The 16,878-nt window shown below is 50.2% G+C and overlaps 2 protein-coding genes and 1 non-coding gene across 4 annotated transcripts; all 3 read right to left on the bottom strand.

The window, feature by feature from the left end:
• Positions 1-150: 150 nt before the first annotated feature.
• Positions 151-5,323, bottom strand: Pnpla2 (patatin like phospholipase domain containing 2). Its single transcript, XM_050137659.1, has 9 exons — positions 5,035-5,323; positions 2,743-2,975; positions 2,595-2,660; positions 2,033-2,242; positions 1,773-1,833; positions 1,508-1,675; positions 1,261-1,393; positions 951-1,073; positions 151-852 (listed from the first exon to the last, which is right to left on the bottom strand). The coding sequence occupies exons 1-9, from the start codon at positions 5,219-5,221 to the stop codon at positions 573-575; spliced, it is 1,461 nt and encodes a 486-aa protein (XP_049993616.1). The 5' UTR covers positions 5,222-5,323; the 3' UTR covers positions 151-572.
• Positions 5,324-9,042: 3,719 nt separating this feature from the next.
• On the bottom strand, positions 9,043-11,950 carry Rplp2 (ribosomal protein lateral stalk subunit P2). Of its 2 annotated transcripts, none has more exons than XM_050137873.1 (5): positions 11,675-11,950; positions 11,355-11,478; positions 10,464-10,512; positions 9,292-9,390; positions 9,043-9,158 (listed from the first exon to the last, which is right to left on the bottom strand). In XM_050137873.1, the coding sequence occupies exons 2-5, from the start codon at positions 11,475-11,477 to the stop codon at positions 9,085-9,087; spliced, it is 345 nt and encodes a 114-aa protein (XP_049993830.1). In that variant the 5' UTR covers position 11,478; positions 11,675-11,950; the 3' UTR covers positions 9,043-9,084. The 2 variants fall into 2 exon arrangements, with proteins under 2 accessions (XP_049993830.1, XP_049993829.1); XM_050137872.1 differs by having other exon boundaries at positions 9,043-9,161; positions 11,675-11,817.
• Positions 10,303-10,434, bottom strand: LOC126498963 (small nucleolar RNA SNORA52). Its single transcript, XR_007590940.1, has one exon. It is a non-coding gene; the product is annotated as a small nucleolar RNA SNORA52 (small nucleolar RNA).
• Positions 11,951-16,878: the final 4,928 nt, after the last annotated feature.

Below are 16,878 nucleotides of genomic sequence, written 5' to 3'. Positions count from 1 at the left end.
CTGACCCTAGGAGAGGGTCGCCAGCTGCCGGGTCTCAAAGCAACTCTGCGAGGCACAGCAGTTAGCTATTGAGACACTGGTCATCGGAGAGATGGCTCTGTCTGCCGATCTCGGTCAGAGGCTGGAGTAACAGGTGAGGGGAGGACGGCGGAAGCTGAGCTGTGGTTTTTATTATATCTACTTTGGCAAAAATAAATAATTCTTGACACACTCTGCAAGGAAACTTGAAGAACGGGGAGCAGCAGCAGCAGCTGTGGAGTTCTCAAGACTGACCCTGCACTGAGAAGGTGGTGGGCAGGGGAGAGGAAGGCACAGGTGAGAGGGAAGGGCTCTGTGGGCTCCCAGAGAGGATGCTCCTCAGCCCTCCCCACCAGGAGCAGCACGGTGAGTGGCTGGTAAAATGTTTTACATCAACCCCCTTTTGCAGCTGTGCAGGGTCCTATGTCCTCATTCCACAGCATGTAAGGGAGAGAGCCAAGGGACAGGGGCTTGGTCTACTCCAGAGCTCCTCAAAGTGGGGCAGGGCGACTCGGAGCTTGGCTGGTAGCAGAGGAAACTGGGAATGATGGTTCTCAGCAAGGTGGGAGGCCAGGTGGATGCTGTGGGGTGGCTGGGTCTGTGGAGGCAGGGCTGGCCGGTGTGCGCATTCGCAAGGCATCCGGAGGGAAGGCCACATTGGTGCAGAAGAGACCCAGCAGCAGCTGACGCTGGCATTCCTCCCACTTGGCCAGCGCGTCCCCCAGTGAGAGGTTGTTTCGTACCCAGTTGGGCAATGCCTCGCTGTAGGTGGAGCAAGACAGTGGCACAGAGGGCAGAGACTGGGCTCGACGCAGCTCCACCTGCTCAGACAGCCTGCAACGGGGGGAGGCATGGAGGAAAAGAAGACTTTAGTGAGGGTCCGAGGGCCCAGGCCCCAGGCTCCGGGTGGATAGGCAGCCGTGGCAGCTCACCTGGAAGGTAGGTGGTCACCCAGTTTCCTCTTGGCCCTCATCACCAAGTACTGGCAGATGCTGCCTGTCTGCTCTTTCATCCACCGGATATCCTCAGGAACATCGGGCAGCCACTCCAACAAGCTAGCAAGGGAGCACCAAGTATGACCTCAGAAACCGCAGTTTAGGCTCTGATGGTCACCCGCTAGATACTGACATCTACCCTCCCCACATCTCCCAAGCAGCTTATGGCTCAGGGGTGATCTAGACTTCCGTCTCCGATGTATGATATGTTGACGTGTTCTCCCCAGACTCCCCTTCCCACCCTCACCGGATGGTGAAGGACACTGCACTCTCCAGTGGCAGAGTATAGGGCACCATCATGGCAGTGGCCAGGCGCACTGGCAGCATGTTGGAGAGGGTGGTCATCAGGTCCTTAGGCTCCACACAGGCCTCCAGAAGGGCTGCAGGTAGGAAGGCGGTAGCCAATTAGGGCAGTGGAAGCCTCCCAGACCTCCTGGCCAAGCTTCTCCAAAAGGACCCTGCTCCTTCCCCCGACCTCCCTCCCCATGGCACACCCTCATTGAGTCTGGCAGGCAGGTGCTCTAGAATTCGATCCTGTCCATGGTGCTGCAATTTGTCCTCCTCCCCAGTCCTCTCCTCAGACACAGCAGCTTCCTCTGCATCCTTTTCCTGGGGGACAACCGGGGGCAGCGCCAGCAAGGGGTTGGGCTGGTTCAATAGGCCTGGGTTGGGATGGGGTGACAGAGATGCCATCAGAGTTTATGGTCAGCAGGGGGCATTGCAGAGCCAGCTTCTCCCAACCCAGGGCTGCCCACACACCATTCCTCCTAAGGAATCGAAGTCCGTCTCTGTAGCCCTGCTTGCACATCTCCCGGAGGACCTGTGAGAGGAATGGATACATCAGTCCAGACCGGCACAGTTATGTCCTGCTGTAACAGGTAAGTCCCTGAAACAGCTGCTTCCGCCGACAACCTGGCCTGGCTTAGAAAAGCATACAAGAGTCCCAGTGCTGTCCCAGTGCTGAGAAGTCGTCAGCAGCTCTCTCCCCAGCGCAGTCAGGACTAGCTGTGCTGGCTCACCATGGGCTCAGGTGGGAAGAGAGCCTTTGAGAGGCGGTAAAGATTGCGCAGGTTGAACTGGATGCTGGTGTTGGTGACGCGAAGCTCATGGATATTGGTCGAGCTGTCCTGTGGGCAGATGTCACTCTCTCCTGAGAACGGGGACACTGTAATGGTGTTCTTCAGCTCATAGAGTGGCAAGTTGTCCGAAATGCCGCCGTCCACGTAGCGCTTTGCAAGAACACACATTCATAGCCACGTGGTTAGGGGCCCGCTGGGTGTTCTGGAAGCTCTATCTGGTAGCTATTCCATTTGAGCCTTTTGCCCACTAGGCATTGGCCCCTGGGGACTCAGCAAATGGGCAAACAGATGGAACTGGGATAGGCACCAGCCACAGGAAGTGTGCATCTCCCCAGGGCTGCCCTGCATCTTGAGTCATGGGAAGTGAGGCAACAGGCAGTGAGGGACTGGAGAGGAGCGAGGTGCCCTGCTGGCCTTTCTCCTCCACCCCTTTATCCTACGGCCTAGACAGTAGATGATGCCTGTCATTCCAGGGCAGGGCTAAGCAGGGATACATACTTACCACTCCTTGGAGGATAGGAGGGATGAGGCCACAGTATACCGGGATAAAAGTGCTGCAGACATTGGCCTGAAGGACAAGATACAGGGCAGTAGTAGCACCGGCCTTGAGTTAATCCCATACACCCCAGCACCATTTCTTCAGGGCCTACCTGGATGAGCTCATCTTTGGAGCTAAAGTGGGATATGATGACATTCTCTCCATCTGAAACCCGAGTCAGGGAGATGCCCAGGCGTCCACTGGCACGTTCATGGCAATCAGCAGGCAGGGTCTTCAGTAGACAGCCACGGATGGTCTTCACCAGGTTGAAGGAAGGGTGCAAAGGGCCCAGAAACCGCTTCCGGGCCTCCTTGGACACCTCAATAATGTTGGCACCTGCTTCACCTGGGACAGCAGGACCAGGATTAGTGATAACTCTCCCAGTTAAATGACCATGCTTCCCCCAGGACTCCACACCCAGAAGGTACTCAGATGTGTGACAGACAGTCTGTTGATCCTTAAGATGCCCGTGTCCACCCTGGGGACTGGCTCACAGCTGGGACTTTGCCACCTAAGTGGGAAGAGGCAGGCCACCACCCTGGGGATGGCAAGCTGGGATTGGAACCTGGCCTATGCCTGGTATTTCCCAACTGTCTGTCCCCATGAGTCACTGTGCCTAACATGGTATGGCACGTGGCCCAGAGAGTGGGGGAGATAGGGTCAACTCTGACCTGCTTCAACCTTCACCTACTTGACCAGATATGGGTGGGTGGGCAGTTCCACAAAGCCCAGTTCAGCCCAGGAGGCACAACTTCGAGAATATCCAGCTAAAATGGGGATCCCACCTCTTGGGAGGATCTGAAGGTCTCACTTCAGCCAATAGCAAGCCCTCTAACACTCTTAGGAGCCCATGGGTGCTGGCCCTCCCAGATGTAGAGTCACCAGGGAGAGGAGAGTATAGTGTTTTTCCCTGGCCATCTATGCCTCCTCAAAGACTCCCTCACAGCAGGCATGGAATATACACAGACCAAGGGCTCACAGCTGCCACCTGCCACAGTGTTATGGTTCTACTGCTCAGGATCACCTGTGAGATGTACTGATAGTAAGTAGTTCTTTTTTTTTTTTTTTTTTTTTCCCGAGACAGGGTTTCTCTGTGGCTTTGGAGCCTGTCCTGGAAGTAGTTCTTTTTTTTTTTTTTTTTTTTTTTCCGAGACAGGGTTTCTCTGTGGCTTTGGAGCCTGTCCTGGAACTAGCTCTGTAGACCAGGCTGGTCTCGAACTCACAGAGCTCCGCCTGCCTCTGCCTCCCAAGTGCTGGGATTAAAGGCGTGCGCCACCACCGCCTGGCTGATAGTAAGTAGTTCTGTGAGACTGGTATCCCTAATTCATTTCCAACTCAGGTGGAGTCTTGGTGTATGTCTGAGACCAGCTGGCCACTATACCCACTCTTCTGAAGGCCTCCATGAGAGCCAGTGGGCAAGATCACAGGGTGAACCCCCAAGGTACCAGGAACTTCTCCTTTTCCCTCCTTAGGGCAAAGGTGATGGGAGAGAGACAGCAGAGAACCCTAGAGAGGCCCCAGCTGAGCTGGACTCCCTGGTCACCTTGGCTGACCTATGGGACGGGGGATGGGCAGCAGTTCCCAGGACTCTTAAGGAGGAAGAACGTTGTGTGCTGTAAACAACAACCCACGTGGTAGCCGGAAGTACCATGGCAGTAGCTGGAGACCCAGCCCCCCCTTTCCATTTCTGTACTCTTGAAACAAGTCAGAGCACAGAAGTATGGCCACCCCCCCCCCCGAAGTGGGTCAGCTGGCCACAGCTGGGGAGTCAGGCTGTCAATACACCATGGACAGCGGAAGCACTTATGCCCAGCCCTGACTCCAGCTGGACTTTGCCTTCAGGGGTCCCTTTAGGGACTATACCACAGTGTCCAGATGCCCATTCCAGGTATCCTTGTACTAGGCCCCAGAAGCACAGCCGTTTGCAGCAGCAGAGCCTCAGGACGCAGTGACCGCTGGCAGCCTGTTCGGGTAAAGTATGCCCCTCCTCTCTCTCTCTCTCTCTCTCTCTCTCTCTCTCTCTCTCCCGGTCCCGCCCACTATTTACTTTCTCTTTCCAATAACACAGTCTGGCAGCACCTGCCTGTCCCCAACTTTTGTGCCCCTAGAGGTGGGTTACGCGGGCACCGGAGGGAATGCCACCAGCCAGGATAGCGCCATGCCCCCACCCCAAACCCTAGACACTCTGAACAAAACAAAACAGAACCCGCCCCGACCAGGACTCAGAACTGGACCTTCGGTAGTAGTTCCGGGATACGAGCAGAGACGCCCCCTCCACCGCGCCTACTGTGCTAGCTGCTGGATCAGCTTCCCTACGCGGGTTGGGCGTGGGACGCTAGAGCATCCACCCGGGCCCGCGCGGTACCCACCACACCCTGCTCAACTTCCGCGCAACTCGGCTCACCCAGGCAGGCCCCAGTGACCAGCGCCGTGGCGGTGAGCGCCCCAGCCGAGGCGCCGTAGATGTGCGTGGCGTTGGCCACCAGGAAGGGCGCGTGCTCTCGGAGGCAGGAGGCCACGCCAATGTGGTAGACGCCGAGGAAGCCGCAGCCAGCGAACGAGATATTCCACTTGGTCTCCCTCGGGAACATCGTGGCTCAGTGTCCAGCAGGCTGTGGGTCCCGCAGTCGCGGTAGCTTGGGGTCCCCGCCGACGGAGGCGGAGACGCTGTGCCGGCAGGCGGAGGAGGAGGTGTTTTAGTGCGGGACGAGGGCGGAGCCCGGTCGGCAGGGGGCAGGACCTGGGCGCGCGACCCAACTGGATCGCGCCGGGAACGGCCGCGCCCCCGAAGCCCCGCCTCTCCACGACACCTGCTGGGCCAAGCCGGCTGAGCGTTCCGGAGGGCCTAACTCCTTGGCCTCCTTCCTTCGACCCCACAGCCCTTGGCCTTGGTATGGCCTGAGTAAGTAGAGAGGTGAGAGTTCCATACAGACCTGGGTACTGGGGCTAAGAAGAGCTCTGGTTTGTGAACAGGAGCCTCCCCCTTCTCCAGGGACACCCATGCAGACACAAAAGTACTGGGACCTGGGTGAAAACGCAGAGATAGAACCCCCTTGGACCCGAAAACCTGAGCCATTCAGACTTCAGCTCCCAAGACCCATGGGCCCAACAGCAGACTGGCACTGGCCCAGCAAACAAACGCTGCCACAGACAAGTCCCGCTCACCCTAAGGGGGTCCCTCGATACCCTGGCTCCTGGGCCTATAGCTATCTGATCCTGGCTCCTAATTTATGAGGTCGGCCTAGTCTCAGACTAAGGCCTCACCCTAACTAGTTGTCCCAGGAGGCGGTAAACTCCTGGATATTGTCACCCTCCCGCCCTTTTTCCGCATTGTTCCCTCAGCTGTGGGACAGGCTAGGCTAGCTTAGACCCAGGAACAGCTCTCATCTTGCCCTACAACAAGGAGCAGGCCCAAGTTGGGGTGATGGGTGACAGCGTCTTGGTGCCCAGAAATTCTCACTCCCAGAAACTCAACTTTAGACCTGTCACAACAGCAGTAGTACAAATGAGTTACCAACAACTCAGCCAGAAGATCTCTGAGCCACAGTGACTCTTACTCAGGTGACCCAGGTCCTTGACATGAACCACAAAGAATTCCAAAATCAGTAGGAATGAAGTTAGTTTATTAAGCATACAAATGAGAGGCAGGCACTCAAGAGCCAAGCACCAGCTATAGTAATGTGCCTACCTGCCTGAGCAGTAGTCATGTGTGCAACTTGGAGGGATTTTGAAGCTGTTTAATCTAGAAATAAAGTGATTTTAGATATAAGCTAAAGGATGTGCTGATACACTTTTTTCCTTATCTATGGACTTCAGTCCTTGAAGTCTTGCACTTGCCTCCACCTCTCAAGTGCTGGGATTAGAGCCTTTAAAAGGTACACCATACAGGCTTGCAGCTGGAGAAGGAAGTGTGTAGGGAGTAAACGCTCAAAGGGATCCTACACATGTCACTAGGAGGATGGGATTGAGGCAGTTGAGTTTATTAGTCACTTTGTTTGTGAGGTTTTCCCAGAAAAGGGAGTACAGTTCTTTGGCAGGTGGTCTGGTCAATAATGTTGAAAACCCCTGGATGTCAGCCATCAAGAGAAGGAAATGTGCACCAGCAGAGTGGGGGCTGGGTGAATGGGTGCCAGGGCTGGCTTTAAAAATCCCTCTGGTGGTCTCCAGGGCATGAAGCCAGGAGACATGGTGGTAGATGGAGAGAAAGAAGTGAAGGCAGAGAAGGGATCCCAGCATCTGGAATGGAGAGCTGTGTGGCTGCAAGGACACAGGAGACATTTCTCTGTTCATCCTGGTTGTGACGGAGCACAATTCAGTGCAGGCATGGGTATAGGAACAGGCTAACAAGGTGAGGTCAACAGTGCCCCAGCACACTGTGGAGTCAAAGTGAGTGAGGTATCCTGGGATTGCCGAGTCAAGCTCTGGCAAACAATCAGATAAACAGTCCAAGGAGGGGTGAGTAGGGAAGATGTAATAGAACTTTTGGGTTTTTGAGACAGGATTTCTCTGTATAACAGCTCTAGCTCTTGTTGATCAGGCTGCCTTGAACTCACAGAGATCCGCCTGCCTCTGCTTCCCGAGTGCTGGGATTTGAAGCATGTGCTGCCACCACTTGAATTTTCTTTTTTTAAATAGATACATTGGTGTGAAGGTATGAGATCCCCTGGAACTGGAGTTAGAGACAGTTATGAGCTGTCATGTGGGTGCTGGGAACTGAACCCTGGTCTTCTGGGAAAGTAGCCAGTGCTCCTAACCGCTGAGCCATATTGCCAACCCCTTATTTTGTTTTTGAGTGTTTGCAGCCCTGGCTGTCCTGGCTTTCTTGGAACTCAAGATATACTCATTTCTACCTCTCAAGTGCACCTCGACACACAGCTTATGGTCTACTTTTTCAATTATGCCTATGTAGAAGGGGTATGGGCATCTGAACTCAGGTGCCCAGAGTCTGGAGGAGTCAGATCCCTTTGAACTAGTTGTGATTGACCAGACCACCCAGTGTGGATACTGGGAACAGAACTCAGGTTGTTATAACAGTGCTTTTAGCAGGGCGGTAGTGGGGGAACGCCTTTAATTCTGGGGTTTAAACCCAGGGGGTCCTAGGTGTTAGGCAAGTACTCTGCCACTATACTACCCCTGGCCCAGAATTTTTGAGACAGGGTTTCTCTGTGTAACCACTCTGGCCAGCCTCAACTTGAACTCCACTGGGATTAAAGGCGTGCACCACTACCACCTGGCTCACTTGACTTTTAAAGATCCTTCACCCGAGGCAAATCTGTCCCATACTGCCTGGGCCACATAGTGAATTTGAGATCAAATGCTCTCAAGGTGGAAATATGGGTATGCAGTTTAGATGCATGATACAGTACAGGAACAAGTCCTCAGAGCCAGCAAGCCTAGGGCTTACTACCATGGTGGTCATAAGATCCTCCCTACAATTTATTTTTTCCAGTAACAGGCCCAAGGGACAGTGCCTCCCCAGCTCAGCAGGACCTCTGCTCTTATTTCCACAGTGCATCAGGCTGTTTGGGTACACATGCTTTCAGGCCCCTGGGAGATGCTGGTGCCAAGAACAGGGTTGGCCTTTCTCAGAATGCTGAAACTGGGTAACTCCCACTAGCAGCCTTATGAGGACAGGCCCCTTTCTTCAGGGTAGGCTCTAGACATAGCTTTACCTGCTCCCTTGTAGCTAGCTCACTCCAGTTATGAAGCTACGGCTTGGCTTCTGATCTTTTCTATACCCACTGTCTTTCCTGGCTTCATGCAGTCCCTATTTTTGTTCTTCAAGACAGGGTTTTTCTAACAGCCTTAGTGGTCCAGAAACTAGCCTTGTAGACCAGACTGGCCCCAGAGATCCACCTGCCTCAGCATCCCAAGTGCTGGGATTAAAGGCCTGTGTCACCACAGCCTGGGACCAGAGCGACTGCCTCCAGCCCCTCTGACACTCAAAGTAAGGCAGACCATTTACATTGCGATTTGACCCCTTGATTAGCTTGTGGAGGGAGTTAAAAAGGCCTGGGCTTCACATTACAGAGTAGCCTATGAGACAGACTCTGCCCACCCCAGGATTAAGTTTACAGCCAGCACAAAACCCTTCACCCACATTTCCACATATGCCCAATGTAGAGGATGGGTCATTAGCTAGAACACAATGAAAAGCTTAATGACAGAAGCCATCTACCTCACAATCCTTACAAGGAAACTGGATCATTTTCACCCTTCAAGCTTGAGTTAAGTGAAATCTTTATCTATTTTCTCACAGGGCTTGACAATTCTTCCAAGTAATGGCCCTACTAAGATAAGTAAAGGACACATACATAGGAGGTCCAGTTCCTCTCTACCCAGCTCTCTGGGTGGAGATTGGCTTAAGGACACAGCATGGATGTCACATGTTGACAATACACGTAAAGGCCACTCGAGATACATAAAAAGGTTTTATTTGCAGGGGAGCACAGATTTAATCAAACAAGCCAAATCCCATGTCATCATCCGACTCTTCGGACTCCTCCTTCTTCTCTTCTTTCTTCTCCTCTGCTGTAGAGGAACACCAAAGTAAGCACTGCTCCAAGAAGTCATTCAGGCTGCCCTGCCCTGGGAGCCATACCCAACACCAAAATGTACCAATCCCTTTTTATCATCACTCACCCATCAGACTTCTACTTACCTGCAGCTGGGGCAGAACCAGCAGCAGGAGCTGCAGAGCCAGGGGCAGCAGAAACAGCCACAGCTCCACCAGCAGGCACACTGGCAAGTTTCCCAACACCTACATAAACAGAAAAAAACATGAGAACAGAACAGGGGTCCAGCCAAGAAAGCTCTTCCACATAGAGACCAACCAAGGCACCGACATTGCAGCCTACAACTGTCTCAAACTCCAGCTTCAGGGAATTTGACAGCTTCATACTAAGAAACAAAGTTAAATGAAGTATTAAAAAAAGACAAACAACCCAGGTATAGTGAATGCATGGCTTTAACCACAACAAAATCTTAAGTTCAAAACCAACCGCAACTATATAGAGAAACTTTGTCTTTAAAAAAAAAAAAAAAGGGTCGGCGGGCAGTGGCAGGGCAAGCTTTTAAGCCCAGAACAAGAGAGGCAGGTGGATCTCTGAGTTTGAGGCCAGCCTGGTTTAGATCTACAAGAGCTAGTTCTAGGACAGGCTCCAAAAGCTATAAAGTCTCGAGAAAAAAAAAAAAAAAAAAAAAGACCAGGGCTCCTCTTATACAGAGAAGCCTAAACTCAAACAAAACAAAACCTTTAAACAAACACAAACAAGCTAGGAATAAGAGAGACGGCCCAGGACTCAAGAGCACTTACTGCTCTTCTGGAGGACCCAGGTTCAATTCATGGCACTTACATGGCAGTTCATGAAACTCCAGTTTCAGGGGATCTGACATCCTCACCAATGAACATAAGAACAAATTTCAGACAGTGATACATTATAAACCCGTAGTCAGGTGGATCTGAGCCTGGCCTACACAGGGAGTCCCAGGACAGCAGGGCTACTCAGAGCTTAAAAAATTTAAAGACTGGCCAGGCGGTGGTGGTGCATGCCTTTAATCCCAGCAGAGGCAAGCCTATACACCTGTACCAATGTTTAGGGTCCCCAGCCCACAGAAAAGGCTTTTGACATCCTGGAAGGAGCAAGAGAGTGCTCCCACTGCCAGCTCCTGAATGTGTTCAGAAGTGCCACTGGCACAGGCCTAAAAAGGCCTCGCTTAACTCTGGCAGGGCTTCTAGGATGCTCTGGTCCACAAGCGAAGCCTGGCAGATCACTGACTGATCAGCAGGGATTAGGATGGACCACAAACATATGTACATATAAATGAACTCACCCTGGGCGATGACATCCTCAATATTTTTTCCATTCAGCTCACTGATGACCTGTGGTAGACAACCACACCTAGTGGTCAGTATCAACACATCCCTAGCCACAATTGGTGGTACAACATAGGGGCCAAGTGTTCCGAAGTTTCTAGACCCGCACCATTGTCACAGCAGCTGGCCAAGAGCCACAGGACTGAATCCTCTGAACAATAATGCTGGCAGTGGTTAAGTTTCAGATGCTAGCATTCAAAGGCTTATGACAGGAGTTTGGGTTCCATCCCTGCAACCTAAAGAGGGTAAAATACTTTTCTATAACATTTTAGGGGCAAAGAGTAGCTCTATTGATAACTCCATATACTACTGTTTTGTTTTTGTCTTTTCTTTCCAGACAGGGTTTCACTCTGTAGTTTGGGTGGCTACCCTTCCCAAGTTGTGCCCCACACTTCCATTTGTCAGACAGCATTAATCTCAGCTCCAGAGAAACTAGATACCGCTGGCCTCTGAAGCAACTACCCTCATGTGCGTGTATCACCTACTGCACACCATAATTAATAAGAACACTTAATAAAGTTACTTGATCTACGTAGCGAGTTCCTGGTTAGGACTACACAGTAAGACCTTGTCTCAAAATTATTACAACTACACAAATTGAGTCGTACTAAACTTCCACAAAAGCATGATGACTAGGCTTTTGTCTTGCACTCATTTCTTGGCCTGAACAACATCCTTAAAAAAGGGTATTTAAAAAGAAACCACCATTAAGTCCGGCTTAGGCCTCCTTCCTCCCTCCATTTCCAACAAGCCATTCACATTTTAGTTAAGACCCTGCTTTAATACGGTAAGGGCCCCCACGGGCCGACATTTGTACCCGGACCAAAGGGAAGCAAGCAGCCAGCTACCTTGTTGAGCCGGTCATCGTCCGCCTCGATGCCCACGCTGTCTAATATCTTCTTAATGTCTTTGGCGCTGGGAGAGGAGTTGCCCCCAAGGGCGGCAAGCAAGTAAGAGGCGACGTAGCGCATGCTGAACGGGACAGAGAGGAAACAGCGGTGGCGTTACCAAGAGGCCTACTGCTTACCCCTCCATTTTAGGCAACAAGTGAGGCCACGTGCGACCCGAAACTTCCAACCATGGGAGGCCGCGCACCTCTAGAATCCCCGCCGCCACCCACCCTTCAGTCTGAACCCCAGCTGGCGGCCCGACAGGCAAGTCTACTCACTCGGCTGCTGCGGACCGGCCTCACGCGTGCGACCTCGGCGGCGTCAGGCGGCGAAAGGAAGACGCTGACGCAGTGGGCGGGGGTAAACCGCTACCCAGAAGCCCCCGGGACGCGCACGGCGCCGCACGGGGGCGCCTCCCAGTGACGAAATGGGCGACCGGAAGGAAGCCATCGCCCTGACTGAAGTCAGGTGTTCACCCCAGTGAGGACAGCAGATTGTTCGGGGGTCAGGTGCTCAAGTAATGTGGGCGAGAGTTCCCCGAGACCCGTGAGAGCACGGAGGAAGGACCTCCAGGAGTTTTCAAACCCCTTTAACGCCTCGCATTCCCAGCATGCCACGCGGCGCTACAACTCCCAACATGCAGTGCTGAGGCCCCACCCGAGTGAACTGCAAGTCCCATGATGCATCATTGCCAGGGTGGAGCTTGCCACCGGAAGTGCGCCCCCTTTTTCCCTTCTCTTGTTGCACGTGGGCTAGGTGTGGGGCTGGAGAATCAAATTGTAGTTGTGTGCGGATCGTCCCCTGGCCTTAGGCACCAGAGGCTCGAAGTCTGACAGGGATAATGGATCCCATGTTCAGCTGGCCCGGGGATGGTGGGCTATCTGTCTGGGGGGTTAGTGTCTGCAGCCATATCTGGTGACACCTTTTTTTTTCCCCCCCAGACAGGGTTTCTCCATATAATTCTGACTATCCTGGGCATCTCTATGTAAACTAGGCTGGCCTCGAACTCACAGAGATCCGTCTGCCTCTTCTACCCTAGTGTGCGGGCCATAGTGGAGCACATCTTTAATCTCAGCCCTCGGGAGGCAGAGGCAGGTGGGTCACTGAGCTCCAGGACAGCCGGGACAACGACTGTCTCGGAAAAAAAAAAGGGGGGGGGTACCTCTAATCCCAGCATTTGTGATGCAGAGGCGGAAGATCTCTGAGTTTGGAGCCAGTCTGGTCTACAGAGCGAGTTCCAGGAGAGTGAGGGTTACACAGCAAAACCCTGTCTAGAAAAACAACAACAAAAGCTTGTCTCTACATTCGCCTCTGAGAGCCTACCTTTCTTCCCGGCTAGACCGGAAGAGTCTGGCACTAGAGACCAGTGCTTCAATGCTGTTGGAACAGGTACCCATGCCCTTGAGTAATGATGAAGCCTGAGTTAGCAGCCTTATTTTGCCCCTATCTTCCCGGGACAGACCAGCAAGACAGTGTAGCGTGTAAAAGGTAACATGCGACCAAGCATGACAATCTGAGCTCCATCCCAGGATTCCGTGGAGGAAAGAAGTTAGGTATTCCCACAAATTGTCCTCCAACCCACAGACATGAATGCATAAATAAATGCAGAAAAAAAAGAAAGAAAAAAGTCTTTGTCCTAGCTGGGCAGTGGTGGCGCACGCCTTTAATCCCAGCACTCCTGAGGCAGAGGCAGGTGGATCTCTGTGAGTTCAAGACCAGCCTGGTCTAAAAGCTGGCTCTAAAGCTGCAAGAGAAACCCTGTTTCGAAAAAACAAACAAAAAAAATAGTCTTCGTCTAACAAGACCAGTAAATCTTCACAAGTAGTAACTTTGAGCTGAGAAATGAGAAGCCTGCTCTAACCCTGCCAAGACTACAGTACAAGTTGGCCGGAAATAGGTCATGCTGGCAGAAGCCAACTGTGGGGGACAACTTCCAGGACAGTGTCACCTTACTTTGCGTGTAGTGCCTCACATTACTAGAATGAGTCCAGACTAGGTGTTGCTGTTGGAAGAATTATTTATGGATGAGTGCTGTCTTCCTCCATGTCTGCATGACAGAAGACATCAGATCCCATTAAAGACAGTCCTGAGCCACCACATGACTCAGGTCCTCTGAAAGAACCACCAGTGCTCTGAAACACGGAGCCATCTCTCTAGCCCCTGGTTGATTTTTCTTTTAATGGGAAGGTGTATATGTCTGCTTGTTTGTATGTGCACCCATGTGTGCAGTGCCTTCAGAAGCCAGAATTTAGCATCAGTTCCCCTGGAACTGGACATACAGGCAGTAGCAAGATGTCTGATATGAGCTGGGCAGTGGTGGCGCATGCCTTTAATCCCAGCACTCAGGAGGCAGAGTCAGGTGGATCTCTGTGAGTTCGAGGCCAGCCTGGTCTACAAGAGCTAGTTCCAGGACAGGCTCCAAAGGTACAGAGAAACCCAGTCTCAAAAAAAAAAAAAAAAAAAAAAAAAAGCAACCTAAAGATGCCTAATGAGGATGCTGAGCCCTTTCTCCAGACTTCTATTTATTTTATTTTATTTGAGACAGTGACTCATGAAACTCTGGCTTACCTGGAACTCACAGAGATCCACTTGCTTCTACTTTCAGAGCGCTGGGATTAAACACATGTACACCATACCTGGCATGATTTTTTTTTAATGTTGTGATTTTTTTAAAGATTTATTTATTTATTTATTTTGTATACAGTGCTCTGTCTGTCTGTGTGCTTGCTCGCCAGAAGAGGGCACCAGATCTCATTACAGATGGCTGTGAGCCACCATGTGGTTGCTGGAAATTTAACGTAGGCCCTCTGGAAGAGCAGCAGTCAGTGCTCTTAACCTCTGAGCCATCTCTCTAGCCCTATGCTGTGATTTTTTAAAAAACAACAACAACAACAACAACAAAAAAACCACAACTCTAATACATAACAGGGCTGGTGGGATTGCTCTATGGTGAAGAACACTTTTGCACCTTATTCCATGTAACAGCATACCAAGCTCAGTAATATAAAGTTATGTAACAGTTGTACAATTATTGCTTTTGAGACAGGTCTTGCTGTACAGCCTAAGAATAACAATCCTCCCATCTCAGGTATGTCCTGGGCTTGCAGGTGAGCACAATTATACTAAGCTTTGGGACTGGTTTTTAATTAATTAATCCATTTATTTATTTATTTTTGTTTTCTTGAGATAGGGTTTCTCTATGTAATAGTCCTGGCAAGTCCTGGCTGTCTTGGAACTTGCTTTGTAGACCAGGTTGGTCTCAAACTTACAAGAGATCTGCCTGCCTCTGCCTTCCAAGTGTTGGAACTAAAGGTGTGCACCACCACCACCCAGCTGGGACTGGTTTGGTTTTTTTCTTTTTTTTTTTAAATTGATTTTAATTAAGCTCTACATTTTTCTCTGCTCTGCTCCCTGCCTCTTCTCTCCCCTCTTCAACCCTCCCCCCTCCCCCAAGGTCCCCTTGCTCCCAATTTACTCAGGAGATCTTGTCTTTTTCTACTTTCTACTTCCCATGGAGATTAGATCTATGAAAGTCTCTGTTAGTATCCGCATTGTTGTCTAAGTTCTCTGGGATTGTGGTTTGTAGGCTGGTTTTCTTTGTTTTATGTTAAAAAACACCTATGAGTGAGTACATGTGATAATTGTCTTTCTTTTTTTTAATATCTATTTATTTATTATGTATACAATATTCTGTCTGCGTGTATGCCTACAGGCCAGAAGAGGGCACCAGATCTCATTGCAGATGGTTGTGAGCCATCATGTGGTTGCTGGGAATTGAACTCAGGACCTTTGGAAGAGCAGGCAATGCTCTTAACCACTGAGCCATCTCTCCAGCCCTTTATTGATATTTATTGAGCTCTACATTTTTCTCTGCTCCCCTCCCTGCCTCTCTTCTCTCCCTTCAACCCTCCCCCAAGGTCCCCATGCTCCCAATTTACTCAGGAGATCTTGTCTTTTTCTACTTTCTACTTCCCATGTAGATTAGATCTATGTAAGTCTCTCTTAGTGTCCTCATTGTTGTCTAAGTTCTCTGGGATTGTGGTTTGTAGGCTGGTTTTCTTTGCTTTATGTTTAAAAACCACCTATGAGTGAGTACATGTGATAATTGTCTTTCTGGGTCTGGGTTACCTCACTCAAAATGATGTTTTCTAGCTCCATCCATTTGCCTGCAAAATTCAAGATGTTGTTATTTTTTCTGCTGTGTAGTACTCCATTGTGTAAATGTACCACATTTTCCTTATCCATTCTTCAGTCGAGGGGCATTTAGGCTGTTTCCACGTTCTGGCTATGACAAACAAAGCTGCTATGAACATAGCTGAGCACATGTCCTTGTGGCACGATTGAGCATCCTTTGGATATATACCCAAAAGTGGTATTACTGGGTCTTGAGGAAGGTTGTTTTCTAATTTTCTGAGAAATTGCCACACTGACATCCAAAGGGGTTGTACCAGCTTGCACTCCCACCAGCAATGCAGAAGTGTTCCCTTTTCCCCACAACCTCTCCAGCATAAGTTGTCATCAGTGTTTTTGATCTTGGCCATTCTTTCAGGTGGAAGATGGAATCTCAGAGTTGTTTTGATTTGCATTTCTCTGATGACTAAGGATGTTGAACATTTCCTTAAGTGTCTTTCAGCCATTTTAGATTCCTCTGTTTAGGTCTGTACTCCATTTTTTTTATTGGATTTTGTATTCTTTTGGTATCCAATTTCTTGAGTTCTTTGTATATTTTGGAGATCAGACTTCTGTCTGATGTGGGATTAGTGAAGATCTTTTCCCATACTGTAGGCTGTTGTTTTGTCTTGTTGACCATGTCCTTTGCTTTATAGAAGCTTTTCAGTTTCAGGAGGTCCTGTTTATTAATTGTTTTTCTCAGTGTCTGTGCTGCTGAGGTTATATTTAGGAAGTGGTTCCCTGTGCCAATACGTTCAAGTGTACTTCCCACTTTCTCTTCTCTAAGGTTCAGTGTGGCTGGGTTTATGTTGAGGTCTTTGATCCATTTGGATTTGAGTTTTGTGCATGGTGATAGATATGGGTCTATTTTCATTCTTCTACATGTTGATATCCAGTTATGCCAGCACCACTTGTTAAATATGCTTTCTTTTTTTCATTTGATATTTTTTTTGCTTCTTTGTCAAAAATCAGGTGTTTGAAGATGTGTGGATTGATATCTAGGTCTTCTATTCAGTTCCATTGTTCCTCCTGTCTGTTCTTATGCCAATACCAGGCTGTTTTGTAGCTCTGTAGTAGAGTTTGAAGTCAGGGATTGTGATGCCTCCAGAAGTTCTTTTTTTTTAATATTTATTTATTATGTATACAATATTCTGTCTGTGTGTATGTCTGCAGGCCAGAAGAGGGCACCAGACCTCATTACAGATGGTTGTGAGCCACCATGTGGTTGCCGGGAATTGAATTCAGGACCTTTGGAAGAGCAGGCAATGCTCTTAACCACTGAGCCATCTCTCCAGCCCTTCAGAAGTTCTTG

Source organism: Alexandromys fortis, unplaced genomic scaffold (genome assembly GCF_014885135.2).
Source record: "Alexandromys fortis isolate MF-2015 unplaced genomic scaffold, M_Fortis_MF-2015_v1.1 scaffold_3, whole genome shotgun sequence".
NCBI lineage: Eukaryota > Metazoa > Chordata > Mammalia > Rodentia > Cricetidae > Alexandromys > Alexandromys fortis.
The sequence above is the reverse complement of the archived record's forward strand: the minus strand, read 5'-3'. Positions and strand labels throughout refer to the sequence as shown.